The 24,146-nt window shown below is 27.1% G+C and overlaps 2 protein-coding genes across 4 annotated transcripts; one reads left to right on the forward strand and one right to left on the reverse strand.

Moving 5' to 3' along the window:
- Positions 1-746: 746 nt before the first annotated feature.
- LOC105255715 (trimethylguanosine synthase) lies at positions 747-6,129 on the forward strand. Its single transcript, XM_011265163.3, has 9 exons — positions 747-1,042; positions 1,775-1,910; positions 2,017-2,314; positions 2,404-3,877; positions 3,977-4,220; positions 4,901-5,183; positions 5,259-5,390; positions 5,454-5,752; positions 5,873-6,129. Exons 1-9 carry the CDS (start codon positions 936-938, stop codon positions 5,978-5,980), a joined length of 3,081 nt encoding a protein of 1,026 aa, XP_011263465.1. The 5' UTR covers positions 747-935; the 3' UTR covers positions 5,981-6,129.
- Positions 6,130-6,453: 324 nt separating this feature from the next.
- On the reverse strand, positions 6,454-10,048 carry LOC105255714 (zinc finger protein 572). 3 transcript variants are annotated; one of them, XM_025415045.1, is made up of 8 exons: positions 10,034-10,048; positions 8,566-9,153; positions 8,370-8,477; positions 8,093-8,295; positions 7,834-8,009; positions 7,302-7,754; positions 7,003-7,209; positions 6,454-6,915 (listed from the first exon to the last, which is right to left on the reverse strand). In XM_025415045.1, the coding sequence occupies exons 2-8, from the start codon at positions 9,127-9,129 to the stop codon at positions 6,491-6,493; spliced, it is 2,136 nt and encodes a 711-aa protein (XP_025270830.1). In that variant the 5' UTR covers positions 9,130-9,153; positions 10,034-10,048; the 3' UTR covers positions 6,454-6,490. The 3 variants fall into 3 exon arrangements, with proteins under 3 accessions (XP_025270830.1, XP_025270829.1, XP_011263463.1); XM_025415044.1 differs by lacking the exon at positions 10,034-10,048 and adding an exon at positions 9,975-10,018; XM_011265161.3 differs by lacking the exon at positions 10,034-10,048 and adding an exon at positions 9,876-9,967.
- Positions 10,049-24,146: the final 14,098 nt, after the last annotated feature.

Consider the following 24,146-nt stretch of genomic DNA (forward strand, 5'->3'; position numbering starts at 1 on the left):
AAGTCGCAAATTATTTGTGCTAAAATATACAAATGTGTTAATGCACGGATAAATATTAATACATTTGTTAATATGAATAGAAACTTATCATGTCATAGAACAAAATTGATATAGTCGCTATCGAAAAAAATATTAAATTTAATTAATTTCTTATGATACTTGTATTTACAAATAAAAAATTATGAAAGAGTAAAAATTTTATGAATGGGACAATTTGAAAAACTTCATTACATATATGCTTCATAATCAACGTTACAAAATAAAAAATAATAATCAAGCATAGATAAAATACTATCAAAGATAGCCCGTCTCATGTAAAATTTCACAATTCCATGGGAGGATTTTAACATAACCGATCGTTGATAATTGCGATAATTGGCATGATGGTAGTATAAAATTGCGTAAAGTTAAAGGTTTATCCACAGACAACAGTTATAATGGCGCTAACAACCAATCAGTGCGCCAAACATCTGTTGTATTGGCTGCGGTCGGGAAGACGCTCTGGATGCTTTGAAACATCATTCTATCTTTGTTCTACATTCCATGAGAATAAAGATAGAATGATGTTTCGGAGCATTTATAGTGCAATCTTGACCGCAGCCATTGACAAGTAAAATATTAAAGACTTAAACTTTAATGAATGATCACCTGATGCATTGAAAGAAATCAATGAATCATATGTTTAATTCACAGGATGCTGCGTTCATCGTACTAGACACATGGATTGATAGTCTCTCTGCTTGTACATGCGTATGAATGGGCCTTAAGGCAGACAGGCCTACCAAGGATTAATCAACCTCGCGATGTTGTATCGTCAAAGAAATTGGTGGGTTGTTTTCGCGCGGCGGTGGTCGTGAAAATTTGGGCATGAGGCATGTTGCATTTGTGACGATTGAGGATAATTGATGAGAGACTGAGAGGACTCCGTCTTCGGGATGTGCGATAATCTTTGGGAACCCTTAGCCGAAATATACATCGCGGATCAGGAGTCCTCCGATCCCGATGATTACATTTATTGTCTTTGCAGTAGAGTATTTATCCGGTAAGTAAGCGTGTGTGCTTCTCGAAGTCGATTGTGCCTGACCTTTTCCTCAGCGACTTATTGGCTCTTTTGAAAGCAAAATATTTGGTGCATCCACATATAATTATTAGACACGCGAGACTCTGTAAAGTATTAACCCGCTTATTGATCAGTGGTGTAAAACATGATTTAACCTTGACACCCACTCTTTCATCGCGATAAGTAAGATTTCGCGGTCAATTTTTCGAATACTATTTTCTTATATCGCTTTATGAATAATTAAAATTCAGAAATCAATAAGATAATCGTTCTATCAAACTCTCCTTTTTTTCCATGTTTTTAATGGTAATCATGTAACGCATCATACTATCATATTATAATTTGACAAAATTTTATAGAATTTAGAAAATGATGAATTCTTAAAAATGTAAAACATTTAATTGATAATTTGTCTTTTATTTTATTCATGAATAAATTTTACAAAATCTTATCAAATTGCAATATTATCTATCATGCAGTTGTTACAGAAAGAAAGAAGAATTTAAAATTACCTCTACACACACGCAACGCTTGGGAAATATATTTTTATATTAAATGATTTGTAATTTTTAAGCTCACTTTAAACTATATGAGATAAATTTCTATTCATAATTTTATATTAATTTATAATATATAGAAAACAATTTTATAAGTATATATGTGTGAATATATCTATTACAATTTGTATTTTATATATATTATTGTTCATTTTAGGAGCCCTGAAGTTTATACAGTATTAGCTTCAGAAGATGCCAGCGAAGGGGAAGATATTGATGGAGATTATGTCGGAGAGATGTTGGATCTTTACAAAGAATCTGCAATTGAGACACAATCCATAGAAAAACATGATGTATGATAGCTTGTCTTTTATTAACATGTATATACAATATAACAAATAGGCAATTAACATTTATTATATTTACTGTTTTATATTAATTGTCAATTCTTTGATATAGGAAGAACCAGTAAGTTGTTATTGCAGTGCATCTCACACAGATAACAATTACTCTACAGATGAACATGATTCTGTACGTGACTCTGCTCACTGGCCAACTGCACATTCCTTGACCCAAAAACTGGGTTTACATCAGTCAGATTCTGGTGCAGATCTCTCTGAATATCATGATCAGCATGAAGCAAAAAGTATACAGAATCTTGTAGCATCCTATGGAAAGACTTTTCAAACTGCAGAGACTGAAATTGAAAACAATTATGAAAATGTAGATATGGTAACTGAATATCAACAAATACCAGGTAATTGCATTATCAGAAACCTTTAAAAGACTATTTTAAATTTTATAATCCATTTAATTAAAAGAACAAATATATTTTGTATTATTTAGATGACAAGGAATCAATGGCACAAAGTTTATCGGATAGTATTACTATGTCAAATGAAGAAGTGCACAACAAAGATCTCATTTCTTTTATGCAATATGATTGCGATTCTTATAACTACCCTTATTCTGCATATTATGGAAATAATAAGAGTACAATGGATATAGCATGGGACAAATTTTGGGCTAAAAATGGAGAGCAGTTAATCTGGGCATCTTGGATCGAAAAATATGCAGATTATATCAATCCTGGTTATTTTCAGAATGATACGTGTATAACGGAAGATGAAAAGTCACAGGATGCTGAAATTAATGAAGTAGTCATAGAAAAATATTTTGAGCAAAATACATGCTTCCCGAATCAAGCGCACAAAAACTGCGAACTTTTACGTTCTAACTTTGCAGGAATTTTCAATAAAAGTAACTCAAGTGATGGCGAATTAAAATTAGCAGCAATATCTTCCTCGAATACTAGTTTCTCATTTGAACAAATGGGTAGACAAGAAGTTAATGACAAAGATGCAGATGAAAATAGGAAGAAAATTATCAATTTCGAGATATCACCAGAAGATGCCGATGGCTGGAATCCTTTAAGTCCATTCAGTATAGAAGAAAATTATAATCAACACTCTAATGCAGAAGATGAGAGATTATTAACGAGATGCGACTCTATTAGTGGTTCGATAGCAAAAACAAATGCGACTTCTGATTCCATGACAAATGTTACCAAAATGACATTAACTAGTTCTAGTTGCGATTCCAATTCTGTTCATTCGTCTAGTCTCATTACTTCTGTTACAAGTTCCATTGAGAGTAGTATAACCAGTAGCAGTTCTGATCAAGAAAATGAATTTTCAGTGGAAGATAATGATAAATATTGGCAACATCTGTGGAAAGAAAATTTTCAGATGCAATATCAAAAAAATTATGAAGTATTCATAGCTAATTATAAAAAAGAGCACAATACAGATTGTGATCAATTATATTTTAACATATTAAATGAACCAATTGAAAATTCAATTATAGTTCAACAAGATAATGTAACTCTCCAACAAGAAAATATAGATAGCAAGGAAGTTTCAGGGATTGGTATCCGCAAAAATCGAAGGGACAAGAACACGGATGTTGTACAGTTTGACCAAATTACATCAAGTAAAGTAAATTCATCTGGAAATAAAAACACAAAAAGAAATAATGCATCATATTTAAAATCTAATAAATCGAAAACACAAAGGCTAATTATAGATTCAGTGGGTATGCTTATGAGAAATCTAAAAATAAAGACAGAAGAAAGTGAGTCTATTGATATAGTTGAGGAAGAAAAACCATGTGAAAAACAGCAACAGATTACTCATGTTCAAGTTTCAACAATTACAGAAACCAAAGCAGAAATAGTATCTTCCAATAATAATTTCAATAATAATCATCAACAAAAGTCTTCTGATGGACGGGATGAATTTCATGAAAAAGTTCAACAAAGGTATGTACTTAATAATAAAACAAGAACTATATAGCAGTAATAATAATTTTTTTACAAAATACAATGAATCTTTATTTTTCATTTTTCTCTGTTATTTAGTCATGAGGATAACTGTAATGATAATGAAGATGGCTTAGAAACTGTGAAAAAAGCTTTCTCATTAATGGGTTATGGTATATTAAGTGAAGATGAAAGCCAAAAAAAATTGCAAGGCGAAGTTGTTTATCGGAAACGTAATATTAGACGGCAAAGTTTTCAATTAATGGCAGAACTTAAACGATTAAAAACTACGCACAAAACTACTTTTCATGATGTAGAAATGATTACCAAATCTACAAATAAGGTAAAAGTTATTTGATATATTTTTTGTTTTTTATACTTTTAAGTGTAAAATAAGTTTTGATTGTTTATTTTTTTAATGTATCTAGATTTGCAAATATATGTCTAGTTATGATAGAGGCTAAAAGGACATACATAGTTTCTGAAAGAGTATTAGAGATTATAAAAATATTATATATATTAAATTGGAAAACACTGAAATTTTCAACTATGCAATATAAGTATTTAAATAATTAGCTTATATATAATACAATATTAATTTTTTATAATTTATTATATCAATATTTCGTACATGTATATTTCTGTTGTTCAGTAAGCAACACAGAGGACAATGAATCATTTCATCCTTGTTTACATTCGGCAATCAAGAATGAAATAATACAGTTTCAATTGTGTCTCTTTTTGAAAAACGACCTCTGTGAAATGTATGTCTCAATTATATTAGGTCTGTTCTTTATAGCTGAACTGGCTGCACTCGTTCAGAGGTTATCCTTTTTCTCCCAATGTAGAGTAAAAAGGATAGCCTCTGAACTAGTGTAGCACAGTGTTGCCAGTTCAGCTATAGAGAACAGACTCATTGTAAGACAACCACGTGCGCGCACGCGCCGCTTAACATGTGCAATGATTATGTGATTTATAAGTTAGTTATTATTGATACTTCAAGTACTTTGTTTCTCATTATAGACAAACAAGTATTTATCCTGTGATTTATCATCGGTACCTGCAGAAATTGATGTACAGTCTAGTGACAAAGGTTCCTACGCAAAAGCACAAGCTACATTCACATCAAGTTCTGACGACGAAGATAGTGTAAAAAAAATGCAGAAGAAAAAGAAGAAGAAGCAGGTTAAAAGATTAAACAAAATCCTCCCAAAGGAAATAGCAAATGACTATAAACTATGGAAATATTATATCAAACGATTTGGTCTCTTTAGCAGATATGAAGATGGAATTAAATTAGATCGTGGTAAGCATTCTATATATATTTTTTAAAAATTACATTTTTTGTGCGTATGAGGTGATAATATTATATATTTTGTAGAAAGTTGGTTTTCTGTAACACCAGAAGAAATAGCAAAAAACATAGCAGAAAGATGCAGATGTGATACAATCATTGATGCATTTTGTGGTGCAGGCAGTAATTCTATTCAATTTGCATTTACATGTGAAAGAGGTATGTTTATATTACATAAAGATCTACAAAGATAAACAAAAATTTATAAATTGTGTTTTACAGTGATCGCAATAGACATTGATCCCAATAAAATTAAGATTGCTCGACATAATGCAGGAATTTATGGTGTAGATGACAGAATAGAATTTATTACTGGAGATTTCCTGCAGTTAGCACCACAATTGGTGGCGGATGTTGTATTTTTAAGTCCCCCGTGGGGTGGTCCTGATTATATAAAAAGAAAAGTGTTCAATCTTGAAGATATCATGCCTCCCGTTGGTGGGATAAATGTATTTAAAGCAGCTAAGGAAATTACGGAACATGTGGCCTATTACTTACCCAGAAATTCAGATCCTCTACAGGTAAACAATTTCAATTATAATTAGTAATTTAATTGAAATTATACTATAGCTTGTACTTGAATATATAAAAAAGGTATCCTTTTTGCTGTATGTTAATCAAAGATATAAATGAAATTACAGATTATCAAATTAGCTGAAAAGTATGGTAAGGTGGAACTTCAGCAAAATATGCTCAATGGCAGGTTTACAGCTTGTACAGCTTATTATGGTGAATTGGCCAGAATATAATTTAAAAGAAGAATGAAGAAAAAAAAACTCTCAATTTACATTTCAGTTATATCAGTTGTTTTTACCTTGTTTTATCAGAATCAAAATCTTATTACATTTTCGTTCATTCAAAAATATTTTAATTCTACTGTAAAATGAAATACTCGAAAGAATAATGTAATTTACATTTTATAACTTTCAGATTATTAATTTACATTTTTTATGTAGTAGAGTACTTTCATAATTTTAATTATTAATAAATATACTTACAAATAAAAGCATACTTTATGATACTATATGCTTTAAAACTGTAATATTTAAGATTTTATAAAATTATGGACAGATTTATTGCCAAGTTTGATTTTTAATTTTTATTTTAATTTTAATATCTAATGTTTACTGCAGAAAAAGAACAAGAATATGATATATCTGATAAAATAAATTAAAATCTTTAACACAAAAAAATAATGGTTTTGAAGATCATTTTATTAATTTGACATTAATTATTAATTTATTATTATTTACATAATTTCATGCATCTATATCGATAGTTGTCACATTTGTTTCTTCAATATCACTAGTTGTCATGCTGGTGTCTTCAATATTAATGTTCCTCACACTTCTTTCCTCAGGTTCTGCAGGTATTGTAATACCACCAGTATCTATGCTTTCTTCTTCTTCTCTAGGAATTTTTAAGAAGCAATGCATCGTCTCGTCATCTTCTTGCTCAATTGTAGAATTAGTTTTGCTTAAACTTTCTCTTGCTGATAATGAACCCTCGAGATGTTTTGATGGTATTTGTATCGTGATTGTTTGCGAAGTACCATCAGCAGATGTTGAGGAAGACATCAAATTAGCTTCTAACGTATCCCCATCTTTTGAAAAGGCACCCAGACAGCTGTAAACTAATTGCGCTGCCGCAATGTTACCGGGAAAGACTTCTACATTCTCATTATCTGTAAAGTAATAAAGAAATTTAAATAAAGATTCATCAAATTATAAAGAGAGTACATGCATGCAGTTTAGCAAATTTTTAGTGTTACCTTTTTTCTGCATATTAGATTTTATTAAACCCTTTTCATGATCTCGTACATGTTGAAAATAGCTTTCATTTTTCACTGTTTTAAAAGGACATAGATCGCATGTAAATAAGCCAGAGAGTAGAGGATGCCTTGATTTTAAATGATTTTTATAACTACTACTTTGTATTGCAGTGTATGAACAATGTGGACATTTATAAGGTCGAAATCCTGTGGTAAAAAATCAAATTGCACTTTAAGCATATAGTAAGTGTATATGCAATAATTATATACAGTTAATCTATTTTCAGTATACTACTTACCCGTATGTTGCATAATATGCCGTCGTAATGAGTTATGGTCTCCAGTTCTATATTCACAAATTTCGCATCTGAAAGGTTTATCTCCTGTATGTTGACGTAAATGCATTTGCAACATCGCTTTCCTGGCGCTAGAGTGACCACAAACATTGCAAACATAAGGACGTAGCTTCGAGTGCACGGCTTGAATGTGATTCTTTAAACATTTTGAATTTGCATAGGTTTTACCACACATGTCGCATTTCTTAGAAGTATACCATCGAGTACCTTCTAAGGTTTTGCGATCTAAATGCATTACACGATGATTGCGCAATTGACTAGCTTGCTTGAAACATTTCCCACAATCGGGGCATTCGTAATCACGAGTATCACTATGCACTCTCATGTGTGTTAAAAGTTTTACCATACTAGCGCTTTTGTAAGCTTCACATATTTTACAAGTAAACAGACCTACATCTAAATAAAAATAATTTTATTAATATAAATTTTTTTTAACTACTTATACACTGTTTATTTTTTTGTTTTATGTACAAACCAATTTGATGCTTTTTCCACAAATGTAAACTACATTGGCGCCACTTCGTAAATTTTATATCTCTACATACACTGCATTTAAATTTTGTCGTAGTTTCAGATTCTGTGTGACATAGAATATGTTGCTGCATAATTTCTTCCGAGGCGAATTTATATGGACAACTCTGATACAAACACCTTGCAAAGATTACATAAGTTCAAACAAAATAAATATAAAAGGACATATCTCTATAAAATATATTTCTTACAAAATAACATACTTCACATTTCTTTCTGTTAATTCTTTCATTTTCTTATTACGCGTATATTCTAAGCTTAATGTTTTTGGAATTTTTACTGGATGATCTACTTCATTATTTTCGCTAGATTGGTCTACATGTTCAGTTATTAAGTCAGGGTTCGTCAGACCGGTTAAATTTTCTTTTCCTGCTTCATCGCTTCCAATATCTGTTAATTGATGATCCTAAAAGAAACATATTTTATCATATCTAGATAAAAATAAATTACATTTCAAAAAATTCAGTTTGAGATGGTTACATTAATCATGTGTTCTCTACAATCCTCAAAAGAAGGAAAACAGTTGGAACATTCCGCACACATGTAAACTATTCTTACTTCATTCGTATTTTTAGATTCTTCTTTTGGCTGTATATGTATAAAAAGAAATAATATTGCATTATAAATTTATTGTCTTTATTAAAATTATGAATCAGTTTTTAATTTAGAGATTTACCTCAATATCCATAGTAGAATTTAAATGTATTTTTTGAATATGATTTAATAATTGAAATTTATTTTGAGTTATGTAAGCACATATCTTGCATTTAAAAGCAGTTACAATTTCTATAAAATCATCAATATTAACATTATCATCTTCTATAACAAAGTCTTTCCTTGTTTCTTCTGCAGCAACTTCATATTGTTCCTCAGAATGTTCATATGTATCTTTAACTACTATATTTCCATTAGTGATACATTCATTCTCGCAATTTTCCATATTCTTTGACGTTAAGAGTGCTTTTTCATGAAAATCTGTCTGTTCTATAATCTGATTTGTATCCAACTGAAGTGCTCCATTTTGAAACGTATATACTTGTCCATTCAAATAAACCAAAGAAATTAACTCTTCTTCATTTTCCAGCTTAGTTTCCTTCATAATATTATCTGTATTTTGCTCCTCACTAAAGGTTGTATCTTTTATCATGTCCATTGAATATGGCGCAATTTTGTAAATATATTTTGTGCCATTTACATCACAACTCAAATAGGATACATCTATATTTGTTTCTTCATTCATTGCTGATAAGGATTGTAGAATGATCTAATAACATTATAACATTGTTTAAGATTTAGGATATTAACACAATTAACTTTTAAAGTAGCTTGCAATAGAAATTTTAATAAATTGAATTTCAATATATGAATTGTGTAATAGATAGATATATAAAAATATATATGTAGACATATAAAAAAAAATTATATTTTCTATAATATGTAATATTTTCTATTTCCCAACATACAAAAAGAAACAATCTATAATTTTATATTTTATATAATTCGTGTGTGTGATATCAATACACATATATTCATATTTAAAAACAATAATAAAAAAAGGTACGTAAATAAGTGTATATATATATATATATATATATATATATAAGTATATATATATAAATTCATTTTAATAATTCGATGATTATGAATATTTTTATCACAAAATGCCAAAATACTTATCAATATCAATATAGAATAAAGAGGTTATCTCTGCGAACAATTATAATAATAAGACTAGCAATATTACGAGCAGTAATTCGAGACAAGATCGACGTACCAATAAATTAAGTTTTTCCTATGATGGCATATTTGTAAAAAAAATAAAAAAAATACACATTCGAAAATATATTCGAATTCGAAATCGTATATCGCGAAGAACCTCGCGCATACGAGCGTCTGGTTCGAGATTTCCAAATACATTTGTATTATAGAAAGTAATAAGGGAAAATCACTGTAAACAAAGCATTGTATAAAAAAATACAAACTCACGGGGGAGGAATTATCTTACTTAAGTAGAAATTATTTTATGATGTGAGAGATATAGAAAAAATGACATAATTGTTAAATTTTTGCACCGCACACACATACACGCACATGCACACACATGTTATCAAATGATCATAATATCTCATATGTATGATGATTACGGTCGGGGAGATGCTCTGGATGCTTTGAAGCGTTTGATTGACTAATCAGCATAAAAGGAGTAAAAATTTCTTTAACCTGATTGGTCAATCAACCGCTTTAAAGCATCCAAAGCATCTCGCCGACCGCAGCCGATGTATATGATATGTAGCAGAGAGAAAACTGAGAGATGTCATGGCCTGCTTTTAGGTGATCCCTGAAAGCGATATTCCCTCTATGGACATTGAAAACGTGGACATGAACTACAAAGCCAATGTCCATGAATGTTCTCAGAGGGTATCATGTGCACAATTTCTGGTTTCGTTCCGTGCTATGTGCACGAAATGTCAGTAACACCAGATATAACAAGACACTCATGTATATAAATTGATAGTAAATAAATTATGCAATCATAAAAGATACTGTAATCTTCCAATGTAATGTTCAAAGATGAAATAAATATTTTTCTATATTCATTGCCATGTTTATATATTTTTATTTACAAAACACAAAATGCCTGCTGTGGAATAAAAACATTTTTAACCGTTATTTCTATAAATATTAATTAAACTGATCTTTGATATTTATTAATCACTTTTTTAATTATTTAAAAAAGTTATTATATTATTAATTATTTACTTATTTATTTATTACTTATTTAATTATTAATACATGTATAGAATTTGTCAAATTAATCACTGATTGTTCTAAAGTTTTTATAATTAAGATTCGAAAAATATAGTTGCAAAATATTTTAAATATCTCTTCCTTTATATAAAATATAAAGAATTCATATGTTCTATTCTAATATAGTCAACATTATTTGTATACTTTTATTATAATTTTCTTACCAGCATAATATTTTTATGCTTAATATTTTATATAATATAATGTACTAAATTATAAAATTTAATATAATTACAAAATAGTATTATTATTAATTAATAGATTGCACACTGTCTTTTAGTTTCTAATTATTTTCAATCATTATGCATTTCTATCCAATATATTCTCTTCTTCGAGTTCCTGGATTATTATGGTTTATTGTATTCCTTTGTGTTAAAATTATAAAAATTATCTTCATTTGTCATTCCTTCCTATGGAGTCCATCGAAATATTTTCTATGGACATTTGTTCTCTCGAGTATAGATATTCAAATCACTCAGAGAGAGAGAGAGAGAAAGAGAGAAAGAGGAGGAGAAAGGGTTTGAGATATTCAAATCACTGTAGTTGTCTTTTTTCTATTTTCTCAATTACTGTCTCTTTTTCTTTCATTTTATTCAAGAATATTAATATAATTAAAAATAATATATATATATATATATATATATATATATATATAATTTTGATATCTTTCTTAGTCTGACACTTTCCCTTCGACTTGTCTGGTATAGGTAACCCTATCTAAGGCCGGCATTCATAATTCATTCTTATATTTAAGATCGTCTTAAGTAAGTTGGAAAATACAACTATTTTACTAACTGATTGGAATCTCAAGACGCGATCTAAGATCATATTTAAGATTATTTTAAATATAAAAATAGTCTACATATATGAATATCGGCGTATTATACGTTACTGCCGGCATAGCTCTTAGGTTCATTAGAGTACTCATTAGACTACTCAACTAGAGTACTCAAACCTCATCCGGCAAATGCCTCTGTAAGGTGGAGATACGAGGAAAAAATTTTTTTTAAATTTTATTTTTATTTTCTTTCAATACATGGTTTAATACAAAAGTGAATGTAAAATATAATTTGAAACTTAGTACAAAATAATTTTTATTTATTACATGGAATAATTTAATACACGAAAATGTCTCTAAAATATACGAATAATATAAAATTTACTAAAAATTTTGATATAGTCCAGAGACAAGCCCGATTAGCGATGATTAATTATGCAACATTTATCATTAATAATCGATATGCAATAATAGAATTTAATAAGTTTTATGTAACGTAAATATATATAATCGTGATTAAAAGAGTCATTAATAAAATTATTGATCATTTCTTCGATTGTAGAAGAAAATATTTGCATTACTAGCGCATTTTGTGTAGATTATCAAAGAAAATATTCAAAATACGAAAAAATAAAATAAGCTTCAATGTAAATCAACAATTAAATTACAAAATAAATCGCGATTTAAAATTCGCGAAAAAACGCGAATAAATAAATCGATAATAATAGAAATATTCGATTACGAGAAATATACGTAATTTTTATAATATGATAATCAAAACTATCAATAGATACGCGCGCGACATAATTATTATCACACACATGATGATACACGAAGATATTTTGATAAACATTTGTGGTCCATATTGTTTATGAACAATTATTACTTTAATAATATTTATAGAATAAAATATAATTCCCGCCACGCTTTATCTCGTTCTATTTTTCAATTATTTAAAATTTAATTATTTAATTTAGAATCAAAACGCACAGCAAAACAATCGAATCATAAATCAAAATAATTAACATAATAAAAAGATTTGCGATACATCAAATTAACAAATATTATTTAATTAATCCATGTAACTTAAAACTTTTAGACACTTTAACATTTAACAAATTAACAAATATTATTTAATTAATCCATGTAACCTAAAACTTTTAGACACTTTAACATTTCGTGTATATGTTAAAATACGTAAAATATATCAGCAGTGAATGGATAATAACACGGTAGGCCTTGGCGGCGTATGACGCGCTGTGTTTACATACGGTACGGTCTTGATATCATTCACACGGCAACATTCGAAGAGTAAGGTGCGAAATACTTCGTATAATATTAAATTTTTTCTCTAACGATAAAACACAATTATGACTAATATTAAAATATACATAATTCGCTATGATAATTATAATTAGTACTTGCTAAACTTTTAATTGTAATTACTACGCGATCGGGAATGCCGTGCAAAATGTCTCGCGATTTTTGCGTGTACTAATATTAATTAACTAATCTTAATTAATCTTGTTTTCAAGAGTGAAAGTGAGAGCAACGAAAAAATAGCGAAGGAGAGGAAAAGCAAGTCTAAAAAGCACTGGGCCACGTACTAAGCAACATTATCCGGTAAACAGTTTATAAATTATTTATCATTCATATTTATCATTTATATTCAGATTATATATATATATATATATATATATATATATATATATATGTCATTTATATTCAGATCATATTATATATTGCATGTTTTCTCAATAACGATTCTCTCTCTTTCCCTCTCCCTCTCCCTCTCTCTCTCTCTCTCATTGTAAATTATCTAAATTATTTAAGTTTTTAAATTATATTAATATAACATATATATAAAATATTCTGGATTATCTTATTTTAATATACTTAAAATATCTATAATAAAATATTCTTATATTATTTAACACTTTTACATAGATAGTAATATTTCATAAACTGCTTTACAATAATATATTTAAATATTTTATGCATAAAGGATTCCATAATGAATAAATTGTTTAATAAATAATCAATTTTAATCAATTAATTAAAATACTTCTATAATTCAATATTCTACGCGTGTGTATTTTATAGTACATAAAATATTTCGACAACGAATTATCAATAAAATCATGACTTTGGCAACAGTAGTCCATTGTTTATATATTACAGTTTTACTATCATTTGCTCGGTGATATTCAAGCAATAAATAATGATACGAAACGTTTCGTATATTAATTAATTGTTTAAATAATAAATAATCATTTAATTAATCTATAAATATAAAAACTTCTACAATTTAATATTTTGCGTTACAATCAAACAATTAAACTTCAAATTTTTCTGAAATGTGAACATAAATTAATTATTAATTAAATGACTGCTATCACAACTTTATTTATTATTTTAATATTTTCATTCTTATAATTCGTATATTATACAGCATATAATATGCGTATCAGTAGCATACGCATTGCTGTAGCAAGTAGCGAATGATTTTAATCTCGTGTTGCTCTTTTATCATTTAAGTGCGTATATAAGTTTCGTATGATTATTTTGTATGATTATTGAGAGTCTCGTGCAAAGTGCGCTACGTATTTGATTAATTATAATTAAATCCTGAGTGAGTGAATGCCACAAAGAGAAATAACGAAAGATACATAAGAGAAGAAAGGATGTTTGGAACGTACGGAGTAAAATGAAGTAACATGAAGTAAAACAATCGAATAATATATGCAAATAATTAGCATAACGAAAGGCCCCGTGACAAATTGTTTAATAAATAATCAATTTTGATCCATAACTTAAAATGCTTCTATAATTTAATATTTCACGTTAATGTATATTTTATAATATATAAAATATTTTGGTAACGAATTATCGATAACACGATGTTGGATTTTGGCAATGTAAAATATAAACAGTAGCGCGCTATACGGTGCCGCTTTGTCATCAATCGTACTGTGACTCTCGAGTAATAAAGTAGTGGTAAGAAACGCTTTGTATACTATAATTTTTTTACTAAACTTGATGACAATTAGTATGGAAACATAATTTACTATAAATTTTAATAAAAATTACTTAACTAAAAATTAATTAGCGACATGAAACAGTATAGCAACGCTCGAAATCTTTATCAAATCGCAATCATTCACTACCGCGATTAAAAATTGGAAAGAGGATATATAAAAGGGGATACGAGAATTAAATATAATCTTCCGATCATCGATACTTATTATATTATTTTTTTAACAATATTACAATTAAATATATTTCGATCAATGAAAAATGATGCTTTAAATTTTCTCCTTGTTAATTAAACAATATACAATTTAATTGAGAATCGATTAAATGATAGGAATCCAAGATATTAAATAATCACTTTAATGATGGCGATCTTCACGGACAATAATTATTATTTTAATATTTAGAATTACAAATATATTTCATACGTTACTTTATCGTTCTACTTGATAATTTAAATATAATTTGGGATGTGAGAGAACGCGAAGTAAAACAATCGAATTATAGTTGCAATTAATTAGCATAACAAAAGTCTGCGTGAATTGTTTGATAAATAATTAATTTTAATCAATAAATTAAATACTTTCATAATTTAAAATTTTACGTTAATGTATATTTTATAATATATAAAATATTTCGGTAACGAATTATCGATAACGATGTTTGATTTTGGCAATATAAAATATAAACAGTAGCGCGCTATACGGTGCCGCTTTATCATCATTCGTACTGTGACTCTCGAGTAATAAAGTAGTGGTAAGAAACGCTTTGCATATTGTAATTCTTTTACTAAACATGATTACAATTAGTATAGAAACATAATTTACTATAAATTTTAATAAAAATTAATTAATTAAAAATTAATTAGCGACATGAAACAGTATCGCAACGATAAATCTTTATCAAATCGCAATCATTGATTACCGCGATTAAAAATTTAAACAGGTTATACATAAAAGAGGATAAAAGATTATGTTGTGATATTTCGATCATCGATACTTATTACAATATTTCTCTATAATATTAGCATATAATATTAGAATTAAATATATTTCGATTCAATGCTTTAAGTTTTCTCAATCTTTCTAAATACACAATTTAATCGAAAATCGATGAAATTATAGAGATTTAAAATATTAAATAATCACTTCGATAATTGCAATTTTTACAGACAATAATTATTATTTTAATATTTAGAATTACAAATATATTTCATACGTTATTTTATCGTTCTACTTGATAATTTAAATATAATTTGGGATATGAAAGAACGCGAAGTAAAACAATCGAATTATAGACGCAAATAATTAGCATTACAAAAGACTGCGTGAATTATTTGATAAATAATCAATTTCAATCAATAAATTAAATACTTTCATAATTTAATATTTTACGTTAATGTATATTTTATAATATATAAAATATTTCGGTAACGAATTATCGATAACATGATGTTTGATTTTAGCAATATAAAATATAAACAGTAGCGCGCTATACGGTGCCGCTTTATCATCATTCGTACTGTGACTCTCGAGTAATAAAGTAGTGGTAAGAAACGCTTTGCATATTGTAATTCTTTTACTAAACATGATTACAATTAGTATGGAAACATAATTTACTATAAATTTTAATAAAAATTAATTAACTAAAAATTAATTAGCGACATCAAATAGGTATAGCAACGATAAATCTTTATCAAATCGCAATCATTGATTGCCGCGATTGAAAATTGAAACAGGTTATACATAAAAGAGGATAAAAGATTATGTTGTGATACTTCGATCATCGATCCTTATTATAATATTTCTTTATAATATTAGAATATAATATTAGAATTAAATATAGTTTGATTAATGCTTTAAATTTTCTCAATCTTTGTTAATTAAATACACAATTTAATCGAAAATTGATTAAATTATAGAGATATAAAATATTAAATAATCATTTCGATAATTGCGATTTTTACAGACAATAATTATTATTTTAATATTTAGAATTACAAATATATTTTATACGTTACTTTATCGTTCTACTTGATAATTTAAATATAATTTGGGATATGAAAGAACGCGAAGTAAAACAATCGAATTATAGACGCAAATAATTAGCATTACAAAAGACTGCGTGAATTATTTGATAAATAATCAATTTCAATCAATAAATTAAATACTTTCATAATTTAATATTTTACGTTAATGTATATTTTATAATATATAAAATATTTCGGTAACGAATTATCGATAACATGATGTTTGATTTTAGCAATATAAAATATAAACAGTAGCGCGCTATACGGTGCCGCTTTATCATCATTCGTACTGTGACTCTCGAGTAATAAAGTAGTGGTAAGAAACGCTTTGCATATTGTAATTTTTTTACTAAACATGATTACAATTAATATAGAAACATAATTTACTATAAATTTTAATAAAAATTAATTAATTAAAAATTAATTAGCGACATAAAACAGTATCGCAACGATAAATCTTTATCAAATCGCAATCATTGATTACCGCGATTAAAAATTTAAACAGGTTATACATAAAAGAGGATAAAAGATTATGTTGTGATATTTCGATCATCGATACTTATTACAATATTTCTCTATAATATTAGAATATAATATTAGAATTAAATATATTTCGATTCAATGCTTTAAGTTTTCTCAATCTTTCTAAATACACAATTTAATCGAAAATCGATAAAATTATAGAGATTTAAAATATTAAATAATCACTTCGATAATTGCGATTTTTACAGACAATAATTATTATTTTAATATTTAGAATTACAAATATATTTCATACGTTACTTTATCGTTCTACTTGATAATTTAAATATAATTTGGGATATGAAAGAACGCGAAGTAAAACAATCGAATTATAGACGCAAATAATTAGCATTACAAAAGACTGCGTGAATTATTTGATAAATAATCAATTTCAATCAATAAATTAAATACTTTCATAATTTAATATTTTACGTTAATGTATATTTTATAATATATAAAATATTTCGGTAACGAATTATCGATAACATGATGTTTGATTTTAGCAATATAAAATATAAACAGTAGCGCGTTGTACGGTGCCGCTTTGTCATCATTCGTACGGTGACTATCGAGTAATAAAGTAGTGGTAAGAAACGTTTTGTATACTATAATTTTTTTACTAAACTTGTTGACAATTAGTATGAACACATAATTTACTATAAATTTTAATAAAAATTACTTAACTAAAAATTAATTAGCGACATGAAACAGTATAGCAACGATCGAAATCTTTATCAAATCGCAATCAATGATTACCGCGATTAAAAATTGAAGCAGGTTATACATAAAAGAGTATAAAAGATTATGTTGTGATATTTCGAACATCGATTCTTATTATAATATTTCTTTATGATATTAGAATATAATATCAGAATATAATATTAGAATTAAATATATTTTGACTAATGCTTTAAATTTTCTCAATCTTTGTTAATTAAATACACAATTTAATCGAAAATTGATTAAATTATAGACATCTGAAATATAAAATAATCACTTTTATAAGTGCTATTTTTACGGACAATAATTATTATTTTAATATTTAGAATCACAAATATATTTCGTCTGTGTTACTTTATCGTTCTACCTGATAATCTAAATATAATTTGGATTGTGAGAGAAGTAAAACAATCGAATTATAGATGCAAATAATTAACATAACGAAAAGATTCGCGATAAATTGTTTAATAAATAATAAATTTTAATCAATAAATTAAAATACTTGCATAATTTAATATTCCGCGTTAATGTATATTTTACAATTTATAAAATATTTCAGCAAATTATCGATAACACGGCGTTCAACTTTGGCAATATAAAATATAAACAGTAGCGCCCTATACGTTACCGCTTTGTCATCATTCGCACAGTGACTCTTGAGTAATAAAGTTGTGGTGAGAAACGCTTCGTATATTGTAATTTTTTTGCTAAACACGATTACGATTAGTATAGAAACATAATTTACTATAAATTTTAATAAAAATTAATTAATTAGAAATTAATTAGCGACATGAAACGATATCTTTATCGAATCGCAATTATTCATTATTTCGATCAAAAATTGAAACATGGGATACGTAAAAGGGTATAGAAGAATTAATTATATTATCGATCATTGATGCTTATTATAATATTTCTTTAATAATATTAGAATTAACTACATTTTGATCAATGCTTTAAATATTCTTTTTATTAATTAAATCTTTGTTAATTAAACAATAGTTATGTATGACAACATGTAATTATTTTGATCTTTTAATCTTACGATGCATTAATATGTTATAATATATGAGATACATTAATATGTTAAAATATTTCAACAATGAACAACAACATAGTATCCAACATAAACAGTATCATCCTAGTGATTTTGTTTTACGGTCTTGTTATGTAAATTTAAGTTTATATACTATATACAAAATAAATTCCAAATTATATATATTATATTATATATAAAATTATATATAATATAACCCTCCCATGGGGTACACCTTGTCGCGGTGGGAGGGCTTAGTACTTGGATGGTGTCCTGAGATTTATCTTAAATTTTTCTATTTATGATAAATCTTAAGGTACCTGAAAGGGAAGCTAAGTACCCTTTCGCGTCGTCGATGCCGTCAACGTGCCACGGACGGCAAGCACTTCGTCAACGCGTCGCGTTAGGTATATATATATTAGGGAGTGCCGTTAAAGGTATATACATATTAAGTATATACATCGCGCGATCAAATATAAAATTTTTAATCGCATTTAATCGAAATAGTGCGGGAGTGCCGTTCAGTATCGCGCGTAAAATAACGAAAATAGCGATATAAAAATATCGTTCGCGAGTGCGGGAGTGTCGTCAAAGTATCGCGCGCCAACAACATGAGAGGAGGAGAAGGCCTGGTAAAGGCATCTTGCATCAGCGAAACAACCTGATGGTGAATATTTATTATTTGTATATCAATTGTTATAAATCGTACGCATAATAATTCGTTCTTATAATTTAAAGGAATTAAAGAGAAAATTAGAGAGAAAGATTTTTATAAATATGAAAATTTCTATTCAAAAAATAATTTTAAAATTTATAAAATCTTCCCATACGTGTTTATATCTGCTTATTATTTTACACACCGAATATGAAATTCCGCAACCTTGTTATAATGAATTTTATATTTGTATGTTTCAGACGTAGTTTTAACAACAACAATAATAACGGATAACGATAACTCCGCTGCTGCACATTAATGCCATGTGAGTGATAAAACTTTTATTTAATTTAAGGTAACGGTAGAGATTGTAGATAAATCTGTTTGCCTTAAAATGGATGAGCTAGGATAGATTAAATAACTTATAATAAATTCGTTTGAAATGTATTGCATCCAATGCGAAAATATTACAGTATATTAATCATAAAGAAAGAAGATCGAGAAAAAATCATTCTTGTAATTTTATCTAATTTATTGAAAAGAACATTAAAAATTGTATCAATTACATCTGATGCTAATTTATTCTTATAACACATATTTATCTTATTCACTTATCTTATTCTAATTTCTTATAGCTCATCCATTATGAAATTTGTTGTAGATATAGTTTTTAAACTTAATGTAAATCCAAATGATTAATTATTATAATGAAACTTGTAATTATGATAAGTTATACACATATTAATTTTTATAAATTTATTATTAACTCGCGCATCTGCAATCGAATATTCCGATTATTGTCGAATTATTTATTCGTCGCGTTTTCTCGCGAATTTTAAATTGCATTTATTTAGTAATTTAATTGTTAGTTTCGAAGTTTATTCTATTCATTTTAAATATTTCCTTTGATAATTTACACAAAATGCGCCAGTAATCCAAATACTTTCTTTTACAGTCGAAGAAACGATCAATAATTTTATTAATGATTCTTTTTCTTCTTTCACGATTATTTACGTTATATAAAATTAAATTCTATTAAATTCTTATTAAATTCTTATTAAATTCTTATTAAATTCTATTGTTGCATACCTATATTAATAATAAATGTCACGTAATTATCAATAACGCGGCGTTCGACTTTGGCAATATGAAATATAAACAGTAGCGCGCTATACGTTACCGCTTTGTCATTATTCGCACGGTGGCTCTCGAGTAATAAAGTGGTAAGGAACGTTTCGTATACTGTAATTTTTTTACTAAACACGATTATGATTAGTATCGAAATATAATTGCTATAAATATTAACAAAAATTAATTAATTAAAAATTATTTACGAATGAAACTGGTATCACAATGATAAATATTTATTGAATTGTAATCATTCACTATCGCGATTAAAAATTGAAAGGGGACATATAAATAATAATTAAAAATTAATTAACGACATAAAACTGTATTGCAACGATAAATCTTTATCGTATCGCAATCATTCATTACTGGGAACAAAAATTGAAACAGATTATACATAAAAAAGGATAAGAGATTATGTTGCGATATTTCGATCATCGAAACTTATTAAATATTTTCTATATAATAATTAGCATATAATATTAGAATTAGATATATTTCGACCAATGCTTTAAATTTGTTCAATCATTCTTAATTAAATACACAAATTTAATCGAAAATTGATTAAATTATTAGGGATCTGAAATATTTAAAATAATCACTTTGAAATTGAAATTTTTACGGATAATAATTACGGATAATATTATTATTTTAATATTTAGAATAACAAATATATTCATCCGTGTTACTTTGTCGTATCTACTTGATATTTTAAATATAATTGGGATGTGAGAGAACGCGAAGTAAAACAATCGAATTATAGATGCAATTAATTAGCATAACAAGAAGACTGCGTGAATTGTTTGAAAAATAATCAATTTCAACAATAAATTAAATACTTTCATAATTTAATATTTTTACGATAATGTATATTTTATAATATATAAAATATTCGGTAACGAATTATCGATAATACGATGTTTGATTTTGGCAATATAAAATATAANTTTAATAATTCGATGATTATGAATATTTTTATCACAAAATGCCAAAATACTTATCAATATCAATATAGAATAAAGAGGTTATCTCTGCGAACAATTATAATAATAAGACTAGCAATATTACGAAGCAGTAATTCCGAGACAAGATCGACGTACCAATAAATTAAGTTTTTCCTATGATGGCATATTTGTAAAAAAAATAAAAAAATACACATTCGAAAATATATTCGAATTCGAAAATCGTATATCGCGAAGAACCTCGCGCATACGAGCGTCTGGTTCGAGATTTCCAAATACATTTGTATTATAGAAAGTAATAAGGGAAAATCACTGTAAACAAAGCATTGTATAAAAAAATACAAACTCACGGGGGAGGAATTATCTTACTTAAGTAGAAATTATTTTATGATGTGAGAGATATAGAAAAAATGACATAATTGTTAAATTTTTGCAACCGCACACACATACACGCACATGCACACACATGTTATCAAATGATCATAATATCTCATATGTATGATGATTACGGTCGGGGAGATGCTCTGGATGCTTTGAAGCGTTTGATTGACTAATCAGCATAAAAGGAGTAAAAATTTCTTTAACCTGATTGGTCAATCAACCGCTTTAAAGCATCCAAAGCATCTCGCCGACCGCAGCCGATGTATATGATATGTAGCAGAGAGAAAACTGAGAGATGTCATGGCCTGCTTTTAGGTGATCCTGAAAGCGATATTCCCTCTATGGACATTGAAACGTGGACATGAACTACAAAGCCAATGTCCATGAATGTTCTCAGAGGGTATCATGTGCACAATTTCTGGTTTCGTTCCGTGCTATGTGCACGAAATGTCAGTAACACCAGATATAACAAGACACTCATGTATATAAATTGATAGTAAATAAATTATGCAATCATAAAGATACTGTAATCTTCCAATGTAATGTTCAAAGATGAAATAAATATTTTTCTATATTCATTGCCATGTTTATATATTTTTATTTACAAAACACAAAATGCCTGCTGTGGAATAAAAACATTTTTAACCGTTATTTCTATAAATATTAATTAAACTGATCTTTGATATTTATTAATCACTTTTTTAATTATTTAAAAAAGTTATTATATTATTAATTATTTACTTATTTATTTATTACTTATTTAATTATTAATACATGTATAGAATTTGTCAAATTAATCACTGATTGTTCTAAAGTTTTTATAATTAAGATTCGAAAAATATAGTTGCAAAATATTTTAAATATCTCTTCCTTTATATAAAATATAAAGAATTCATATGTTCTATTCTAATATAGTCAACATTATTTGTATACTTTTATTATAATTTTCTTACCAGCATAATATTTTTATGCTTAATATTTTATATAATATAATGTACTAAATTATAAAATTTAATATAATTACAAAATAGTATTATTATTAATTAATAGATTGCACACTGTCTTTTAGTTTCTAATTATTTTCAATCATTATGCATTTCTATCCAATATATTCTCTTCTTCGAGTTCCTGGATTATTATGGTTTATTGTATTCCTTTGTGTTAAAATTATAAAAATTATCTTCATTTGTCATTCCTTCCTATGGAGTCCATCGAAATATTTTCTATGGACATTTGTTCTCTCGAGTATAGATATTCAAATCACTCAGAGAGAGAGAGAGAGAAAGAGAGAAAGAGGAGGAGAAAGGGTTTGAGATATTCAAATCACTGTAGTTGTCTTTTTTCTATTTTCTCAATTACTGTCTCTTTTCTTTCATTTTATTCAAGAATATTAATATAATTAAAAATAATATATATATATATATATATATATATATATATATATAATTTTGATATCTTTCTTAGTCTGACACTTTCCCTTCGACTTGTCTGGTATAGGTAACCCTATCTAAGGCCGGCATTCATAATTCATTCTTATATTTAAGATCGTCTTAAGTAAGTTGGAAAATACAACTATTTTACTAACTGATTGGAATCTCAAGACGCGATCTAAGATCATATTTAAGATTATTTTAAATATAAAAATAGTCTACATATATGAATATCGGCGTATTATACGTTACTGCCGGCATAGCTCTTAGGTTCATTAGAGTACTCATTAGACTACTCAACTAGAGTACTCAAACCTCATCCGGCAAATGCCTCTGTAAGGTGGAGATACGAGGAAAAAATTTTTTTTAAATTTTATTTTTATTTTCTTTCAATACATGGTTTAATACAAAAGTGAATGTAAAATATAATTTGAAACTTAGTACAAAATAATTTTTATTTATTACATGGAATAATTTAATACACGAAAATGTCTCTAAAATATACGAATAATATAAAATTTACTAAAAATTTTGATATAGTCCAGAGACAAGCCCGATTAGCGATGATTAATTATGCAACATTTATCATTAATAATCGATATGCAATAATAGAATTTAATAAGTTTTATGTAACGTAAATATATATAATCGTGATTAAAAGAGTCATTAATAAAATTATTGATCATTTCTTCGATTGTAGAAGAAAATATTTGCATTACTAGCGCATTTTGTGTAGATTATCAAAGAAAATATTCAAAATACGAAAAAATAAAAT

Source organism: Camponotus floridanus, unplaced genomic scaffold (assembly GCF_003227725.1).
Source record: "Camponotus floridanus strain SB8 unplaced genomic scaffold, Cflo_v7.5 scaffold95, whole genome shotgun sequence".
Lineage (NCBI taxonomy): Eukaryota > Metazoa > Arthropoda > Insecta > Hymenoptera > Formicidae > Camponotus > Camponotus floridanus.

Bases quoted from the DNA above. Each gene is read 5' to 3' on its own strand.
- LOC105255715 (XM_011265163.3), top strand. From the start codon at position 936: ATGTGCGATAATCTTTGGGAACCCTTAGCCGAAATATACATCGCGGAT. The intron at 1,043-1,774 runs GTAAGTAAGCGT...TGTTCATTTTAG, and splicing joins TGCAGTAGAGTATTTATCCG to GAGCCCTGAAGTTTATACAG. The intron at 5,753-5,872 runs GTAAACAATTTC...ATGAAATTACAG, and splicing joins GAAATTCAGATCCTCTACAG to ATTATCAAATTAGCTGAAAA.
- LOC105255714 (XM_025415044.1), bottom strand. The intron at 8,296-8,369 runs GTAACCATCTCA...TGTTTCTTTTAG, and splicing joins GTAGAGAACACATGATTAAT to GATCATCAATTAACAGATAT. The intron at 7,755-7,833 runs GTTTGTACATAA...ATTTTTATTTAG, and splicing joins GTGGAAAAAGCATCAAATTG to ATGTAGGTCTGTTTACTTGT.